We start from the raw sequence: 19,832 nt of genomic DNA, 5'->3' as shown, positions 1-19,832 counted from the left end.
TGGAAACTCGCCTTTTTCGGGTGTTTAAGTGGGTGATAAATTTTTACTTTTACCTTTTTTTTACTGCCCGAGAAATAATGACTACTTTTCTTTTTAATGAATAATTTTAATGAGAGGAGGGAGTGAAAAAATTAGAAAGAAAATAAATTTTGAGTATACTCAATAAGGAAGAAAAATAAGAGAAAATAAAATAGAATGAGAGATCATTTTTCATTCTGATGCAGAAAAATTAATTATTCTAAATTGAAATGACGAGATGAGAGAAGTTGAGAGAGAAGTGTATGAAAAGTAATTTATACGAAGGATTGTCTTTAATAAAATATATCATTTCTTGTTAAGAAGCCTGAAAAGAAATTTTAGATACTGATATACTGAACATCAAGTGTTGGATACCTTACACATAAACTTGCTAAAGTTCAAAACTATGCAAATTTTAAATGTTTTATTTTATTTTATTTTATTTCATTTTCATCTCTACCAAACACACCTATGAAAAAAATATTATATTTTGTATCTTTCTATTTTTTCACTCTTTTAACAACTCAAAAGGTAATAAACCGATAACATTAGCAACTATATTGTAAGTTTTAAAGTTTAATAATCAAAATGTAATTTTATTACATAAAATGATTAAATATCTAACTCAACCTAAAATCTAATAGGTTAATTAGGTAAAAGGTTTTTTAATTAATTAGGGATTTAGATTGTTTTTTCCAAATTTAGGGAAATAAGCTGATTTTGGAGAAAGAAACAGAAAATGCATCTTGTAATAAGCGTTTTCTTCTTCTTCTTTTTTTGTGAATTGGGTGTTGGAAATTTGGAGAGAAAATTTTATTTGTGTTTGTGTTTGGAGGAGATATTGTGATAGTTTTAAGGTATGTTTGAATTCATAGTGATGCAATGATGCTCGGAGACTTACATATTTCATTTGTTGTGTGGGGGATAAAACCATTACCTTAGAATATGTTGTATTGCAACTCAGGCTTCCAGATGATAGTGGTTATGCGATCACGAGTTCAAGTATAAATTAGGCCCCAATTGACGATGGTTATGCAGTCACGAGTTCAACTTTCATGCCACCGGAAAAGGATGCTTTATAAACTCCATACATAAGTTTGAGATCATAATCATAAGGGAAAAAAGGGCATTACAATGTAATCAACTTATTCTTTTTCTATTAAAATAGTATCTTTAACCTCATTGTCTGAAACATGTGATAGAATTGGGGCCAAGAAGACTTTCAGGGGGAGTGACCTTCACAATGGAGAAAAAACTAAAACTCGAGTCGGGTGACAGTAGTTGCAGTTATTAATAAGTTCTTTGATAATAGCAATTGTTGTCGCATTGAGTCGCGTTTCAGCTTTTCTCCACCGTCACAATAACTCCTCCCCTAGAAAGTCTTATTGTAACATTCCGAAATAGGGCCTAAACGGAACAGTGGTTGCGAAACCACAAATTCAGGGTAAAAAAATAAAATAAAAAATATTTTATTATTATTTTGAGGTTCATGGTATGATTACATGATTGTGTGAAAATTTCGTGATAAAATTCTATGCATAAAGTGATTAAATTGAGGTTAGGGACTAAATCGAATAATTTGCAAAACTTGCATTCTAGAAGTTTTTAGTATGAAATTATTTTGGAATATTAATTAGGAGATCTTAAATGGTAATTTGACCAATTTTAAGTTCATGGACAAAATTAGGACATGGAAGGAATTTTTGAAAGTTTAGTAAGGAGGGCATTTTGGTCATTTGGTTATTAACATTAATAAAAGGTAAAAAGATGATAAAATTGTATCATCTTCTTCAAGTTACCAGCAGAACCTTACCTCTCTCTATAGCTGGGGTTTCTTCAACTTTCAAGCTTCATAGTAAGTGATTCCAAGCCCGTTTTTAATGATCTTTACGTTTTGAAGTCCGTTAGCTCGATAAAGCTTATGCTAGCAATAATTTAAGTTAGGAATCAAATTTGGAAAAATACCCATAGGTGAAATTTGTGTATTTTGATGTTTTATGATGGAATATGAGGTTTTAAATTATGTTAGACAACTTGTGCTACTTGGTTTTAAGTGAAAACGAGTAAAAAGGCTTAATCGGTAAAAATACCTAATAGTCATAAGTACATGTTAGTGTGTGAATTTGATGTTGCCATAGAAGGGAAAAATGATCAGCATGTCATAAAACATAAGAAAATAGGATGAAGTTTAATTTACGAGCCTTGGGGAAAAAGTGAAAATATGTGAAAGTTTAGGGGCAAAAATGTAATTTTGCCAAAATTTGAGTAAAGGGTTGTTTTGATAAATGTTGATATTAAATAAGCTAAATTTGCTATTATAGATCAAGAAGAGCGAAATTCGAGAGTAGATCGGGGAAAAGAAAAAGTAAAGGACTAAATTGTAAAGTTTAGTCACATTTTGTATCGAGGTAAGTTTATAGTAAATAAATGCAATATTCTTTTATTTTACATTATTATTGTTAATTTCAGCATTTATATATTATGTTATGAAAATATTTAAAGTCAATTTAAGGTGAAGTGACGAGGAAAAGTGTTAGAAAGCCGGTTGAACCCTAGGAATGTTAGGATATTAGGGTTGACGGACGAGATGAAATGAGCCATGTAAGTCCATATTAGAAATATGGCTTTGGAGACAGGATTGAGCCATGTAAGTCCATATTATATATGGCATTGGAGACAGGAATAATTCATGTAAGTCCATGTCAAAGACATGGCATTGGCGAGATATTGATGAGCGAGAGCGACCTAGTATCCTTAGTATTCCGAGTGGTTCAACGGGTCAGGATACGAGTTAAATTACAGTGAATTAACAGCAAAGGAAAATTAGATTATAGTTATGAAAAGGAAAGGTCGGTAAGAAAGAAGGTAAGGGAATAAAGAAGAAGATAGAAATTGAGAAGTAAAGAAATTTATGATGTTAGATGATATTATGCATAATTATCCATTATGTTGAATGTTGTGATTTATTTGCTTGTAAGCTTACTAAGCCTAGTGCTTAATCTCTTTATTTTCTTCTTCTTATAGTACTTATCTAGTCACTCGGGGATCGAAGGAAATGTCGGAGGCCGATCACACTATCAAAGAAATAACTCGGTATAACTAGGCGTTTTGTTTTGGGTATGGCATGTATAGAAACTTAGCTACTTTTGGTATAATATGAATAATGAATGATGTGTAAATACTTGCTAGTGATTAGCTAAGAAAATAGCTGATGATATACATGTTTATTAATATGTATGATTGAATGATGATTATCACATGAAAATTATGAAAAATGTGAAAGTAACCTAAAAACAGATTCAAGTAATGAAATGATGTAACTTTGAAAAATCACTAAAATTGTAGAAACATAGTTTGAAGATGAATAATATATGAAATTAAAGCTTATTATGTATATTTTCTTATGGAATAAGCAAAACAGGTAAAAGTATTATATTTTATGATATATCTGAGTTTTAGTAAAACAGGGTCGAGAGCAATTTCTGGATCCCTTGTTTCAACTTTGAAATTCACCATAAATTGTACAAAACTAATTAGAAGGTATAATTTATATGGTTAGAATTATTGTTGAATCTAGTTTTGAGAGAAACAAACGACTTAGTCATATGAATTTTGTACAGGAAGAAAAATGGTTCGTAGTAAGAAGAGGTCAGTGCAGTCGAGTTTTGAAACAGGGGAAACTTTAACTAATAAACTGTACTAATTGGATAAGTCAAAAATTCTAAAAAAAAATTAGTAGATATATATATGAGTCTAGTTTCATGAAAAATTTACGGATCTTAATTTGAGTTTTGAAACTCGAGAAATGAATTTTAAGTAACCATGACACGAAAAAACAGTTTATTCGAAAATTAAAATAAGTGATTTAGAGTTGTTTAAAAGGTAAGATAAGTTTAGTAACACCTCAAGCTTGACTCCGGTGATGGTTTCGGGCGTGGGGGCGTTACATTTATTAAATGGTTCGTAGTAAGAAGAGGTCAGTGCAGTCGAGTTTTGAAACAGGAAACTTTAACTAATAAACTGTACTAATTGGATAAGTCAAAATTCTAGAAAAAATTAGTAGATATATATATGAGTCTAGTTTCATGAAAAATTACGGATCTTAATTTGAGTTTTGAAACTCGAGAAATGAATTTTAAGTAACCATGACGCAGAAAAAGCAGTTTATTCGAAAATTAAAATAAGTGATTTAGAGTTGTTTAAAAGGTAAGATAAGTTTAGTAACACCTCAAGCTTGACTCGGTGATGGTTTGAGGCGTGGAGGCGTTACATTTATTAATATCGAGTAGGTTTAGTCGGTTCTCGGAACAGCTAGTGTGAGAAAAGTCTAGCTATACATGCCATACTTGTATTTTGATAGTGTGACGACTCTGACGATTTTAAATATTTTGTCTTATTGTAATGGATCCCGAGTGAGCTGGTGATGATGATGTAGAAAGTAATCGCTGCTCCGTAGAAGGGTAGCGCCATCGAGAATAGGCCGATGTGAGTTAATCGGGGAGGAGTGACTCGAAGCTCTCTTCCAAGCTTTGAATGATTTGTTTGCCGAGTTCGTTAAATGCGAATCCGGCGAGTTAGACCTCCACCCCTCATGATTCTCGGGCTACCCATGTAGCTCAAGCTCCCCAATCACGAGTGCAGTGATAAGAGAAAAGCCACCAGTTGATAGAATCAGAAACAAGGCGGAAGAGTTCGAGCAACAAAAGATGATGATGCGAAAGAAGCGAATTTTGGTTAGAAAATACTATCGAGTCTTTGATGAGTTATCTTGTACACCGAGGAATGTATGGAATGTGTAGTATCACTTCTTAGAGACTCAACCTACTCTTGGTGGAAGACACTTGTATCGGTTGTACCAAAGGAGAGGGTCACTTGGGATTTCTTTCGGGAGGAATTTCGTAAAAAGTACATCGATCGAGAGGTTTATTGACCGAAGAGAAAGGAATTCTGGAATTGAAACAAGGTAATATGACGGATCGATGAGATTGTGCTTAAATTATCGGCAACTTAACAAGGTAACAGATGAAGAACAAGTATCCATTGCCTAGAATTGATGATCTGTTTGATCAATTGAAGGAGCTCTTGTGTTTTCAAGATAGATTTGAGATCCGGATATTATCGGTTGTGAGTTAAAGAGTCGATGTCTTGAAGACGCTTTCCGGACTAGGTATGGTCATTATGAGTTCCTTGTGATGCCATTTGACTTGACTAATGCTCCTGCCATTTTCATGGACTTAATGAACCGAATTTTCGAGACCGTACTTGGATAAGTTTGTAGTTTTGTTTATTGATGATATCTTGATTTATTCTCATGATGAGACCGAGCATGCGAGCATTTGAGAACGATTTCTGATTCTGAAAGATAATCGGTTGTATGTCAAGTTCAAAAAAGTGAGTCTTGATTCGAGAAGTTGGTTTTCTTGGACATATTGTTTCGGTGAAGGTATTAAGGTTGATCCGAGCAAGATTTCAGCCATTGTTGATTGGAAGCCTCCTAGAAATGTATCAAAGGTTAGAAGTTTTCTTGGTCTTGCTTGGATATTATAGGCGATTTGTAGAGGATTTTCCATGATAGCTACCCGTGACAAGATTGCTGCGAAAGGATGTCAAGTTTGAATGGATGAGAAGTGTCAACGAGTTTTGACAAGTTAAAAGCATTGTTGACTAAAGCTCTGTTTTAGTGCAACTAGAACCGGTAAGGAGTTTGTGATTCTGATGATCGTCCATGAATGGACTTGGTTGTGTACTTATGCAGGAAGGAAGGTAATTGCTTATGCCTCTAGACAACTAAAGCCACATGAGAAGAACTATCCGACACATGATTTAGAGCTAGTTGCCATTGTTTTTCTGTTGAAGATTTGGAGACATCATTTGTGCGGTGAGAAGTGCCACATATTCACCGATCACAAAAGTTTGAAATATTTGATGACTCAAAAGATTTGAATTTGAGGCAAAGAAGATGGTTAGAGTTGATTAAAGATTATGAGCTAGTGATCGATTATCACCTGTAAGGCAAACGTTGTTCTTGATGCTTTGAGTAGAAATCTTTATTTGCATTAAGAGCTTTGAGCACTAGTCTAGCCTTATCGGATGATGGTTTTATCTTAGTGAGTTGAGAGCTAAACCGATGTTTCTTGAAGAAATTTGTGAAGCTCAAAAAAAAATGACGATGAGTTGTTAACCAAAAGAGATCGGTCGAGTCGGATGTAGAGTCGATTTTGGATCGATTCGACGGTTGTTTGATGTTCCGAGACAGGTATGCATACCGAAGAATGATGAGCTTATTCGAAAGATTTTACAGAAGCATATAGTAGTTCTTTGTCTATTCATCCATGTAGTATAAAGATGTATAATGATTTAAAAAAAATGTCTTGGTGGGTAGGAATGAAAAGGACATTTGAGTTTGTTTTAGATGTTTGATCTGTCGGCGGTAAAGGTCGAACATCGGTACCTTCAGTTTATTGCGACTGTGCTAGTCCACGAGTGGAAATGGGATCGAGTTACTATAGATTTTGTGACAGGATTGCTGTTTACAAGAAAAAGAAAGATGCAATATAGGTTGTGATTGATAAGTTAACGAAGTCGGCTCATTTTATCCCGATTAGTATGGATTATTCACTTGACAAGTTGGTAGAGTTGTATATGTCGAGATAGTCAAACTACACAAGGTACCATTATCGATCATTTTAGAGCGAGATCCAAGATTTACTTCACGGTTTTGGAAGAAATTACGAAGGCTTTGGGCACAAAGTTGAGTTTTAGTACAACTTTCCACCCTCAAACCGACGGTCGATCGAGAGAGTTATTCAGTACTTGAAGATATGCTTAGATGTTGTGTCTTTGGAATTTCAAGGCGGTTGGGAAAAATATTTACCATTAGTAGAGTTTGCCTACAATAATAGTTATCGATCGAGTTTGAAGATGGCACCTTATGAAGCTTTGTATGGACGTAAATGCCGCACACCTTTATATTGAATGAGCTTAAAGAAAGCTAGATTTACGGGGTTGATCTAGTTAAAGAAACGGAAGAAAAAGTGAAAGTTATCAGAAATTGTTTAAAAGCGAGCTTCAGACAGATAGAAGTCGTATGCAGATTTAAAAAGAAAAGAGATCGAATATCAAGTTGGTGACAAAGTTTTTTTGAAAGTATCCCCGTAGAAGAAAGTTCTCAGATTTGGCAAGAAAGGCAAACTAAGTCCATGTTTTATTGGACCGTTTGAAGTGATTGAGAGAGTCGGACCATTAGCATATCGGTTAGCTTTACCGATTGAGTTAGAAGATTCATAATGTATTTCATGTGTCTATGCTACGTCGTTATCGTTCAGATCCGTCACATGTGATTTCTCAAACAGAGGTTGAGATTGACCGGACATGACTTACGTTGAAGAACCAGTAAAGATTCTAGCTCGAGAGGTAAAGCAATTAAGGAACAAAAGTATTGTACTTGTGAAAGTACTATGGAATGACATGGGGTAGACGAGGCTACATGGGAACCCGAAGAGGCTATCTGAAAACAGTACCCATATCTCTTCACGGTAAGATTTTGGACGAAAATCCCTAAAGGGGAGAAATGTAACATTAGAAATAGGGCCTAAGCGAACAGTGGTTGCGAAACCACAAATTCAGGGTAAAAAATAAAATAAAAATATTTTATTATTATTTTGAGGTTCATGGTATGATTACATGATTGTGTGAAAATTTCGTGATAAAATTCTATGCATAAAGTGATTAAATTGAGGTTAGGGACTAAATCGAATAATTTGCAAAACTTGCATTCTAGAAGTTTTAGTATGAAATTATTTTGGAATATTAATTAGGAGATCTTAAATGGTAATTTGACCAATTTTAAGTTCATGGACAAAATTAGGACATGGAAGGAATTTTTGAAAGTTTAGTAAGGAGGGCATTTTGGTCATTTGGTTATTAACATTAATAAAAGGTAAAAAGATGATAAAATTGTATCATCTTCTTCAAGTTACCAGCAGAACCTTACCTCTCTCCATAGCTGGGGTTTCTTCAACTTTCAAGCTTCATAGTAAGTGATTCCAAGCCCGTTTTAATGATCTTTCGTTTTGAAGTCCGTAGCTCGATAAAGCTTATGCTAGCAATAATTTAAGTTAGGAATCAAATTTGGAAAAATACCCATAGGTGAAATTTGTGTATTTTGATATTTTATGATGGAATATGAGGTTTTAAATTATGTTAGACAACTTGTGCTACTTGGTTTTAAGTGAAAAGCAGTAAAAAGCTTAATCGGTAAAAATACCTAATAGTCATAAGTACATGTTAGTGTGTGAATTTGATGTTGCCATAGAAGGGAAAAATGATCAGCATGTCATAAAACATAAGAAAATAGGATGAAGTTTAATTTACGAGCCTTGGGAAAAAGTGAAAATATGTGAAAGTTTAGGGCAAAAATGTAATTTTTCCAAAATTTGAGTAAAGGGTTGTTTTGATAAATGTTGATATTAAATAAGCTAAATTTGCTATTATAGATCAAGAAGAGCGAAATTCGAGAGTAGATCGGGGAAAAGAAAAAGTAAAGGACTAAATTGTAAAGTTTAGTCACATTTTGTATCGAGGTAAGTTTATAAATAAATGCAATATTATTTTATTTTACATTATTATTGTTAATTTCCAGCATTTATATATTATGTTATGAAAATATTTAAAGTCGAATTTAAGGTGAAGTGACGGAGGAAAAGTGTTAGAAAGCCGGTTGAACCCTAAGAATGTTAGGATATTAGGGTTGACGAGATGAACGAAATGAGCCATGTAAGTCCATATTAGAAATATGGCTTTGGAGACAGGATTGAGCCATGTAAGTCCATATTATATATGGCATTGGAGACAGGAATAATTCATGTAAGTCCATGTCAAAGACATGGCATTGGCGAGATATTGATGAGCGAGGCGACCTAGTATCCTTAGTATTCGAGTGGTTCAACGGGTCAGGATCGAGTTAAATTACAGTGAATTAACAGCAAAGGAAAAGTAGATTATAGTTATGAAAAGGAAAGGTCGGTAAGAAAGAAGGTAAGGAATAAAGAAGAAGATAGAAATTGAGAAGTAAAGAAATTTATGATGTTAGATGATATTATGCATAATTATCCATTATGTTGAATGTTGTGATTTATTTGCTTGTAAGCTTACTAAGCCTAGTGCTTAATCTCTTTATTTTCTTCTTCTTATAGTACTTATCTAGTCACTCGGGGATCGAAGGAAATGTCGGAGGCCGATCACACTATCAAAGAAATAACTCGGTATAACTAGGCGTTTTGTTTTGGGTATGGCATGTATAGAAACTTAGCTACTTTTGGTATAATATGAATAATGAATGATGTGTAAATACTTGCTAGTGATTAGCTAAGAAAATAGCTGATGATATACATGTTTATTAATATGTATGATTGAATGATGATTATCACATGAAAATTATGAAAAATGTGAAAGTAACCTAAAAAGATTCAAATAATGAAATGATGTAACTTTGAAAAATCACTAAAATTGTAGAAACATAGTTTGAAGATGAATAATATATGAAATTAAAGCTTATTATGTATATTTTCTTATGGAATAAGCAAAACAGGTAAAAGTATTATATTTTATGATATATCTGAGTTTTAGTGAAACAGGTCGAGCAATTTCTGGATCCCTGTTTCAACTTTGGAAATTCACCATAAATTGTACAAAACTAATTAGAAGGTATAATTTATATGGTTAGAATGCTTGTTGAATCTAGTTTTGAGAGAAACAAACGACTTAGTCATATGAATTTTGTACAGGAAGAAAAATGGTTCGTAGTAAGAAGAGGTCAGTCAATCGAGTTTTGAAGCAGGGAAACTTTAACTAATAAAGCTGTACTAATTGGATAAGTCAAAATTCTAGAAAAAATTAGTAGATATATATGAGTCTAGTTTCATGAAAAATTTACGGATCTTAATTTGAGTTTTGAAACTCGAGAAATGAATTTTAAGTAACCATGACGCAAAAAACAGTTTATTCAGAAAATTAAAATAAGTGATTTAGAGTTGTTTAAAAGGTAAGATAAGTTTAGTAACACCTCAAGCTTGACTCCGGTGATGGTTTCGGGCGTGGGGGCGTTACACTTATTGCCTCCAAATCTGTCACAGGTTATTGACAATGAGATTAAAGATACTACTTTAATGGAGATGGAGAAAAGGAACAAGTTGATTATACTGGAAACTCACTTTATCTTCCCTTACAATTATAATCTCAAACGTATGTATGGGGTTTATAAAGCATCCTTTTCCAATGACATTTAACTTGAACCTGTGACCGTATAACCACCGTCAATTAGAAGCCTCAGTTATACTTCAACCCGTGATCGTATAGCCACCATGATCTGGGAGCCTGAGTTGCAATGCGACATCTTCTACAGTGATGGTTCTATCCCCACACAATAGATGAAATGTGTGGGTCTTCTAGCACAACCCTGTCATTGTGAACTCAAACTTATCTTAAAACTATCACAATGTCTCCCTCAAACACAAACACAAATAAATTTTTCCCTCCCAAAATTTCAACATTCAACCAAAAAATAATTTAAAAAATATTTATTTTAAAGGACGATGAGCGAGAGAGCTGATGGAGTAAGGAGGAGCAAAACCTCCCTTTATATAGGCAACCGGGGGAAAAATTAAAAAAATTTATGTGGGAACCCATGACCGTCCGGGATTCCCAAGATGGGATGTTTGAAATTTATCTCGGGATTCCCATGTTTCGAAATTTTTTCACGGGATTCTCTGTTATGGTTAGGGTTGAAAATGCCTCCTGTAGAAGGCGTTTTCAATTGAGATGGCAGTAGGAACACTGAAGCGCACCCTAAATGAGGTGTTTTCTTCTCTCGCATTTTCAACCCCTTTGAATCCTAACCCGAAACTCAAAATTCTCGGGCCCGAGAATCACGAATAAAATTCAGACATCACATCATAAATTATTTTTGAAAAAGGTTTCTAACAAGAAGCAATTTTTAAAAACTATTCAGATTTTTTAGGAAAATTCTTCTAATAAGCAGCATTTTTTAGATTTGTCATGTTCAATCTTTTCCAACATTTTGAAGTTTTATTTTTTAAGAATATTTTGAAGTTAGGTAATTTTCTTCTATTTTTTTCATCTTCCCTACCAAACATTATGGAAAGAAAAATTATATTTTGTAACTTTCTATTTTTCACCCTTCTAACAATTCAAAAAGTAGCAAACTTTTAAAGTTTAATAATGAAAAGTAATTTTATCACATATAAATGATTAAATATCTAGTTTAACCTAAATTCTAATTCTAAATAGTTAAATTTTTAGGAAAACTATCCAAATAGTCACTTTTATTTACTTCAAGTTACATTTTAGTCAATTTCATTTGAAATGTTACGTTTTAGTCATTTGCGTTATTATGTTGTAACATTTTAGTCACTGAGCCATTAATTGTCATTAACGGTGTAATAGTAAGTTGACAAGTCATATTAAATCATCATTTCAAACAAAAATTTTAGGCTAAATTATACAACTTGTCCCTATATATATTTTTTTTTATTTTGAGCAATTTAAATTTTTTTTTTTATGTTCTTTTTTCCTTTTCTTTTTTTTTTTTTCCATTCTCTTCTGCTGCTTCTGGAGTAAGTCGACACTGGTAAGATGAATGGGCGACATTGATGTTGACACCAAAATCAAAGAGGAAGCCATCGTAGAGGGAGGGAGAGAGAACAACAGGAGGAGGGAGAAGGGGAGAAGAGCTACCGTTGCTAAGATATATAATGGGCCGAGAGCTCAAGGAAATTATAATCTGCCCAAGCACTATAATAACAATGAGGTCCTCAAAGCTCTTTGTGCCAAGGCAGGTTGGGTTGTTGAAGATGATGGCACCACTTATCGAAATGTACCTAATTTACCCTTCTCTTCTTCTTTTCACTACTCACAAAATAGTCGATCTGTTCAAACAATATGTAACTCTTTCCCTTCTATGCTCATTTTGTTTTGGTTGTAATTTAGTTAGATCTAATTCCCATAGTAATTCTAATTTGGTTATGCTTTCTAGTTTTTTTTACTTGATATGCTTTATTTCAGTTTGATTTGACTTATGTTTGTTTGCTTGGAATATTGGAAAAATCAATAGAAAGTCATACATGAAAACAATAGTTCTTACTTAAAGACGATAACTGTTGGAACTGAAGCTTTATTAACTGGACCGTGAACAAGTTTTATTGATCAACTGCTATTTTTCCTATATAATCCTCTTGAGCATTGATTTGTTGATTATATTTTGTTTTTAATTGGTTTTGTTATTCTGGGATATAAGCCACCTCCTATTGATATAGCAGGCAATTAAGCTAAAATTACCCCATATTCTTCCCAAAATCTTAGTCCCTTATCTTCTGCATGTTCAAGTCCAATTCTTTCATGTCAAGTTAGTCCTTCCTCCTCTTCCTCCCCCCTTCCCACTAGGGCTGATGCAAATAATCTGTCCAGTCTCCTTCCTTTCCTTCGAAGCGCCATTCCTTCATCTCTTCCTGCTCTCAAAATCTCTAATAGTGCCATCGTGACACCACCACTTTCTTTTCCAATCTCCAAAAAATTTTAGGTAAGAAGCAGAAAAGGATGGAAATAAAGAAAAGAAAAGTTAAAAAAGATAAAGAAAAAAAATTAAATTACTCAAAATAAAAAATATATAAAGATCAATTGTCTAATTTAACTTAAATTTTTGTTTAAAATAATAATTTAGTATAACTTGTTAGCTTACCTTTAGACGTTAATAATTTAATAACTAAAATATTATATTATAATAATATAAATAATTAAAATCTAACGTGTCAAATATAAATAATTAAAATATAGCCTACACAACAAACCCAAATTTATATTATTCCAAAAGCAGCTGTCATAAGAGACGCCAAAATAAAAATCTGCTTCACAAAATTGACCCTCTTCGCTCCTCACAATAAACAAATCAAAAACGGAAGAAAAAACTCAAATAAACATTTTCATTCCACCAATGGCTTCTTTACAGGGATCGTTTCCTGCAATTTCGGTTGTGCGTTCGAGCTTCTCTTCGTCGTCTTTGGTGGGAGCTTCTTTCGTTAGACTGCCGGACTGTAACCAGAGGAGCTCCGGTGACCGGATAAGCTGTCGTAGAACGTCCTGTAGAGCAATGGTTCAGCAAGCAGTGCAGGGAGGAGCTCCGGCTACTTATGCTAAAGATATGGAACGACTTTCTGCTAAGGAATCTCTTCTGCTTGCTGTGAGTTTCTCCTTACTAACATTTTCTTGTCTCTAGTTTAATTGTTAATAAGTTTTGTAGTTATACAAATTGCCCAAAGAAGAAGTGGTTCATTCGAGAATTTTGTGTTGGTTTCCAGTTAAGGCCAAATCTTGATTCCTAGAAAAAGAAAATACAAGTAATTGGCTAATTGCCTCAATTACAAGTCAAAGCAGTCAGCTTAGGTGCTTAGATTCTGTCTACAAATTGCCTCTTTTTTTTTTTCTTTTCTTTTTTTTTCAGGACCTATAAAAAGGTAAATTTAGAGTGAGATAAAATTTCAGGTATCAATCATTAATTCTGAGGGTTCTATCTAATATATACCTGTATTTTCTTATTATGCATCTTAAAGTTTGGCCCTTCATCTTAACTTTGTTAAATACTATTCCAGTTTAAGGATGCTGGGGGTTTCGAGGCATTAGTCACGGGAAAGACAACAGATATGCAACGAATTGATGTGAATGAGAGGATAACTGGTCTTGAGAGGCTCAATCCAACAACAAGGCCGACAACGTAGGTGCTTTGTCAAAAAACGAAATTTGCATGTTCATCTTTTCCATAAGACTTTTATTTGTTTATATAGCTTTCCAGGTCTCCCTTTCTGGAGGGTCTATGGAACTTTGAGTGGTTTGGATCTGGAAGCCCAGGGCTTTTTGCTGCTAGAGTCGTATTTGAGTGAGTATCTTCTGAAAGCTGATGATCTCCTTTCTTTCTGATGACTGCCAGCTGATCTTCTTGGTGTTTCGTTGTACTTTGCAGGAGATTTCCTTCTACCTTGGCAAGAATGTCAAAAATGAATTTGCTTCTTAAGGATGGATATGCAAAGGTTGCTGCACATTTAAAATTGCTTAACTCGGTAAATATTTCCCCACCAACTTTGTATGCTCTCCTATACAAATAAATGTCACTTGTCATAAAGTATCAAGATGGTCTTCTATATGAACTGCTCACCTTGAACTTTATAGTGATCTTCAGCTGTCATCTTCCTTTATTTAATCATGCTAGCACCTGTGTTACTTGGACTCTTCATTTTTCTTAAGGTACCTATGCTTGACACTTCTATCCGACACATATTTGGACATGAGATGATCCTCCAAATTTTCGGAAAATCTTATAACCGAAGAGTGTGTCCATGTTGGATACATAACTGTATTCAATACTTACCCTTGTGTCTAGTTACATAGCACAACATATTATTACTGCTTTATGCATAGGTCAGATGTGAATTAAATCAAATTGATTTAAATCTATTCTAGTAAAAAAATGTTTAGCAAACCACATCACTATGTGGTCTCAGTTACTATTTTTTCTATGCAACATCTACCATGTGCTTCTTGTTCTTGATATATCTTAGTATTAAGCTAAACAAGAATAATTAATGTATTTTTCTTGACTGTTATGGAAGTTGGTAAAGATTATGTTTTGCCTCTATTCTTAACTGGATGGATGTACATCTTAAACCTTCACTGATGTCATTATTTGGGGAATAAGATTAAGTAATTTGAGACCAGACTAATTTCCTCCCATTTAGAAGTACTTGTATTAACAAATTTTGCTTGATCTTGCTCACTGTCAAAAGCTGTTGTCACTCAACTTCATTACTTATGGTTGAAATGTTTCTGTTTAGAAAGGTGGGGTGGCCTTTTATTTATATGAATTAGGTAACATTATGTGAATATTGAAATGATGCTGTGTACAAGAGATTCCACATTAAGTTTCTCTTTTATTTCTGTTGCCATCAAAGTTAAATAACTGGTGATAATTTTAGAATCGTTGCCTCTGTTTCTTTTTTACTGTGATCAACTCAATCTTGGTGGAGTTAAGGTTGCTCCATTCGTATTTGTAGATAATGTTCCAAAGAGTGAAAAAAGCAGGGTATAAGCTTGGACCATCCATGTACGTACTGCAAGCCTTTGCACTGACTTCCCAGTGGAACTATTCCCTCTGCTAGTTTCTCATATGTATTGTCACTGGCTTGTATTACCTGCAACTTTGCAATTCTCAAATTGTGTGGAACAAGTGTTTTTACTCGTTTACCATTTGAGTTTTCTGTTTTTAAACTTGCTGTATGAATTTAGACCAGAATTATGCTTTGATTAAACAACTTTCTTCTACATCGAGTTAATTAAACAGCCATTTTTTCATTGTATTTTATTTGAGTGCCAGGAAGTGCTCTCATCATTACAAAAATTTGAACTGATCTAAGGTTATCTCTGGTGCAATGCAGATAGAAAGCAAATTTATTCTTTCCACCAAGGTGTCTGTGGAGGGACCATTAAGGATGAAAGAAGAATATGTTGAGGGGATATTTGAATCACCAACTATTGTTGAAGAAACAATACCAGAGCAGTTGAAAGGTGCATATAGTCAGGCTCTTACTACTGCCCAGCAACTTCCAGTTCCTATTAGGGATGCAGTGGCCAATGGACTACGAGTTCCTCTGAGTAAGCATTCAATGTTTTCCAATTTTCTCCTAAGATGATATGGCTGATAGGAATTCACTGTTAATGTACATTATCGCACAAGACCATGCTGAAATGAACACTAAAACATAGTTCAAATCTAATCTAGGGTTACATTATGAGAAACAGTATGCTCGAGTATGTTCTTCTGAACACATATCGAAGCCCATAGCTGATCTTCATGGATACTAGACATTAGTGCCCCTTTTTTCACCTATGAGATGACATTCTCAGTTATAGTACCATAGGCATGCTCTGATTTATCTGAAAAGTTCTGAAATATCCCTTCTCTTTTACCATTTCTTATGCTTAAAGCATGGTCATTAGCCTTTGAAGGTGCTTACCAGAGTTATAATAGTTATGATGCATTTTTTTGGCAAAGAAAGCAGTTTGATCATTGGGATATCTTTATAGAGGTTGCTATATGAAATAGTAAATTTTCTTTTGAGACTGAAGAACACGAGAATTTAAAATACTGAACTACATCTCAGTATTACCAATACACTTCTAGCAAAGGTTATTGAAGGAGATGGTTTTGGCTCTGTTTCTGCTGCAGCATAAGAAGGCCAGATAATGCTGACAATCAAAAAGAAATACAAGCTTGTATGGTTTTGTTGTGGATTATCAAAAGAAATAATGAATTTACTTGGTTAATTCATACCATGTGAGGAAAAACATTACCAGCTAATTGTGATGGTTACCGTCTCCCTTATCTCCTTTTTTTTTCTGAATTCCTGTAGATATTAGGCAGTTACCATCCCTCTTCTTGGAACCCTTTGGATGTTGCCCAGTCAAGAAGTTGAACATTTGGTTGGTTGGTGTAGGTAGGAGGCAAGTCCATCCATTGTTTAAGTGGAATAAGTTCTTGTAGCCCAACAGTTGTTTGGGAAAACTGAAAGGTGGGCAGCCACAACAAAGTTAGAGATTATGAACGTATTGTTTTTCTGGATCTCCATATCTAGCTTGTTTCTATTCTGTTTTCTTTCCACTTTTGCAACATGTTTCTTCCAGGTGTCTGTTGTAAAAGTAATGCCATACAAATATAATGAGGTGATTGTTTGAATGTTTCTTTCCTTGAGGGACGCTAGTTTCCAAATTCTGCAATTTGCAAAGTCAAATTAAGGATGTGGTGAACTTATCCATCCACTCCGGGTAGCACAATCTCCTGCTTTAATGTATACTTAGAATAGGTGAACTTACTTCAAATATATAAAATAGTTACTTATGAGCAAAGAGTAGTGCCAATGCATTCGGAATGAAATCATATCCCAAAATGATGGCAGAGAATCAGTTCCGTAAACGGATGCTGTTCCAATTCTGTCATCACTTAATGACTTCGGCAGCAATTTTAACACCTGTCATGCACTGGATGATTAATGTGTCAAGGGTAAAATTTTACATGGTTATGGGTAAATTATATAGCTTTTCTGTTTGATATTCAACCATTTCATGAATCTGAGCAGAAGTTTCTTTGTGTTTCCAGGTGGGACATTCCAGAGACTGTTCATGATATCTTATTTGGATGAAGAGATCCTTGTAAGTTTATGTACTTTTTCCTCTGTTTCTTTTGATTTTATGATTATCTTTACACTTTTTGGCCTTCGGATCATTTTCTATATACTTCATTGTTAAAGTTGGCAATAACATATGAAATAATGAGTTAACCACATGGATGTAATTAGCAATTGATGCAAAAACCAAAGGTTTGAAATGGTCATTTAATGCCTTGAGAAAAAGGAAATTATACCATTGATATCTTTTATTTTGAGGAGCTAATGAATCAAGTAGAGTTCAGCTATTTGAAAAGAAAATGGGTTCTTATCGCAACCCTAGTGTATCATATCCCAACTATATATTACCTATATGTGATTAATCTTCTGTATTTTGATATTTTTTTGGTTGCCACATGTTATTATGACTTTCTTCTTGATGATCTTCATTCACCTTCGAACTGATCCTGTGCTCCTTCAGTCAAGTTCATATGAGCTGTATTTTTCCACTTGATATTACATGTAGCCATTGTTCTTTTTAATGCCTTAGCAAAAGGACTTTTGTTAGACATTGTGATAGGTATGCTGATAAATTACAATGCCATAACTTGCCATCAGCTTGCTAAACTTTCCCATTCTTGTCACGGGAGCTTAAGATGGTAGATTGAGAATGCTAACTTTGCTGAAACAACCTTCAAATTTTCAGTTCAGTTTTGTGGGGTAGATGCCTTTGTTACTTGGACTATAGTGTATAGGATACAAATACGTGGTTGACACGGATATGTTCAATTATGTTCCAAGTTTTCCCATACTCTTTGAGGGTCCATTCCCCTACCAATGTTTGAATGTGCTGGGCTTTTGAACATGTCTAATTCAAGAAAAATGAAGATAACATACAAAGAGTCTGCTGTATATTTACAGCACTGACAATGATGCCTCTGCTGTTAATATCTATAGTATGTGATAAATTTGACAATGTGTCAGAATCATCTTTTAGGGTACAGGCAGCACTCTCTATAAAAGCCACCCTCAGCCACGTCTCTGTAACATCTAAAATTTTGACTGACAAATAAGGATGTTATGGAGAGGGTTGAAAATATGATATATTTATGTAAATTTTGGCTGATTAATGATTTAGTTTCGATAAAAATGCGAATTTGTATTTATATGTTAGTCAATTTTTCGATAGGCATAGCAAAAGCAATGATTGTTGTTGTTTCTCATGATGCCAGATAATAAGGGACACTGCGGGAATACCTGAAGTTCTTACGAGGTTGGAGGCATCTTCATCTGGTATGGCGGAAACTAACCCCGAATATGAGAGCTAAGGAGTTCGACGATTGTGTTTGTTTGTTTTCCCCCTCCAAATAATTTTGTTCAAAAAGATTCCATGATCATAAATGTAAATTATAGTAAAATAGTGTATCAAATTCTTGAATGATGTTTACGTTGTGTTTGATAATGTTGTAATTGAGCCCTTTCATGGGTCTGGGCGGGGGTCTTTGTTGGATCTACAAGTTGAGGTCAGTCAATCTTTTAGGGTTTTTTACATAATGATCAAATCTTTTAAAATGGTAAATACGACATTTTTTAAGTTGCTTAAATAAAAACTTAGAAAATTACCAATGTAGCAATGTTAAATCAAAATAAATTTACATGAAATATGTATATTATAAGATTTAAACCAAAATAAAATTTAATCTAAAAACTTGTGCTTAAATGAGATTGAGATTTTAAAATTGTCCAAAGTTTAATCTAATAAATTTATCATATACAGTTTGATCAATTAGGTATTCTTTTGTCATAATTAGGGTATTTATTGTCGAATGTAATAACTAATTCGCTTGTTGTGGGTGTTCTTCAAATAGGTAAATGATTAGCCATGAAATGTGATCTATTTTCATGAGCAAGGATAGAAACCCTAGATCACATTGTAAAGGGATGATGTGAACATCTACCACATCACCCCTCATGGTTAATCAGTAAATACGGGTTAAGCAAGTTGGTTTAAATAAATTTAGTCAATTGATTGTAGTACACAGACTACATGAATGTCTATAAGCTCAACAAAATAGCTATCATCTTGCACTATTATTTCATTCTTAACTCTTTCCTCGTAGCTTCATCTTTTATTTTCTATTGACTTTATCGAAAGTCTTAAGAATTTCCTCATCCTTTTTGGGTTCAACGAAACTTTTTTGGGAAGGAGGTTCTATCACGAATGACTTCAATTCTTCGTTATTAGGCTGGTTAGTTAATTATCCGAGAGCGGGCACCTCTTGTTCAACTTCTTGAGATTCTAATCTACTCACTAAAATCGCGAGTTGATTGATTTGATTTTCTATGTTCTGAAAACGGTTCTCCATGTTTGCCTGTGAACATTGAATTGTATTAGCGAGAGACTCAACTAAATCTTCAAGAGATTTACTTGGCTTAGAAGAAGATGGTTGTGGAGAAGCATGCGGACTTGGTTCATAGCCAAAATCAGGATAATCTATTCATCCATGATTATAAGTATTAGCATAGGGATTATATCTCCATTGTGGCCAATTGGGAAACCCTCCAATTGTATCGACACGTTCATTTGTATCT

At 33.9% G+C, this 19,832-nt stretch overlaps 1 protein-coding gene, 1 long non-coding RNA gene and 1 pseudogene across 2 annotated transcripts; all 3 read left to right on the top strand.

The window, feature by feature from the left end:
• The first annotated feature begins 1,800 nt into the window (after positions 1–1,800).
• LOC128280563 (uncharacterized) lies at positions 1,801–3,314 on the top strand. Its single transcript, XR_008270657.1, has 2 exons — positions 1,801–1,873; positions 3,043–3,314. It is a non-coding gene; the product is annotated as an uncharacterized LOC128280563 (long non-coding RNA).
• An 8,373-nt stretch (positions 3,315–11,687) lies between these two features.
• Positions 11,688–12,671, top strand: LOC128280472 (protein BRASSINAZOLE-RESISTANT 2-like; annotated as a pseudogene).
• A 212-nt stretch (positions 12,672–12,883) lies between these two features.
• On the top strand, positions 12,884–18,819 carry LOC108454224 (probable plastid-lipid-associated protein 13, chloroplastic). Its single transcript, XM_017752609.2, has 7 exons — positions 12,884–13,270; positions 13,680–13,801; positions 13,880–13,963; positions 14,048–14,144; positions 15,516–15,732; positions 17,234–17,286; positions 18,473–18,819. Exons 1-7 carry the CDS (start codon positions 13,025–13,027, stop codon positions 18,566–18,568), a joined length of 915 nt encoding a protein of 304 aa, XP_017608098.1. The 5' UTR covers positions 12,884–13,024; the 3' UTR covers positions 18,569–18,819.
• The last annotated feature ends 1,013 nt before the right edge of the window (positions 18,820–19,832 follow it).

Source organism: Gossypium arboreum, chromosome 9 (assembly GCF_025698485.1).
Source record: "Gossypium arboreum isolate Shixiya-1 chromosome 9, ASM2569848v2, whole genome shotgun sequence".
NCBI classification, from domain to species: domain Eukaryota; kingdom Viridiplantae; phylum Streptophyta; class Magnoliopsida; order Malvales; family Malvaceae; genus Gossypium; species Gossypium arboreum.
The sequence above is the reverse complement of the archived record's forward strand: the minus strand, read 5'-3'. Positions and strand labels throughout refer to the sequence as shown.

Bases quoted from the DNA above. Each gene is read 5' to 3' on its own strand.
- LOC108454224 (XM_017752609.2), top strand. From the start codon at position 13,025: ATGGCTTCTTTACAGGGATCGTTTCCTGCAATTTCGGTTGTGCGTTCG. The intron at 13,271-13,679 runs GTGAGTTTCTCC...ATACTATTCCAG, and splicing joins AGGAATCTCTTCTGCTTGCT to TTTAAGGATGCTGGGGGTTT. The intron at 17,287-18,472 runs GTAAGTTTATGT...TCATGATGCCAG, and splicing joins ATTTGGATGAAGAGATCCTT to ATAATAAGGGACACTGCGGG.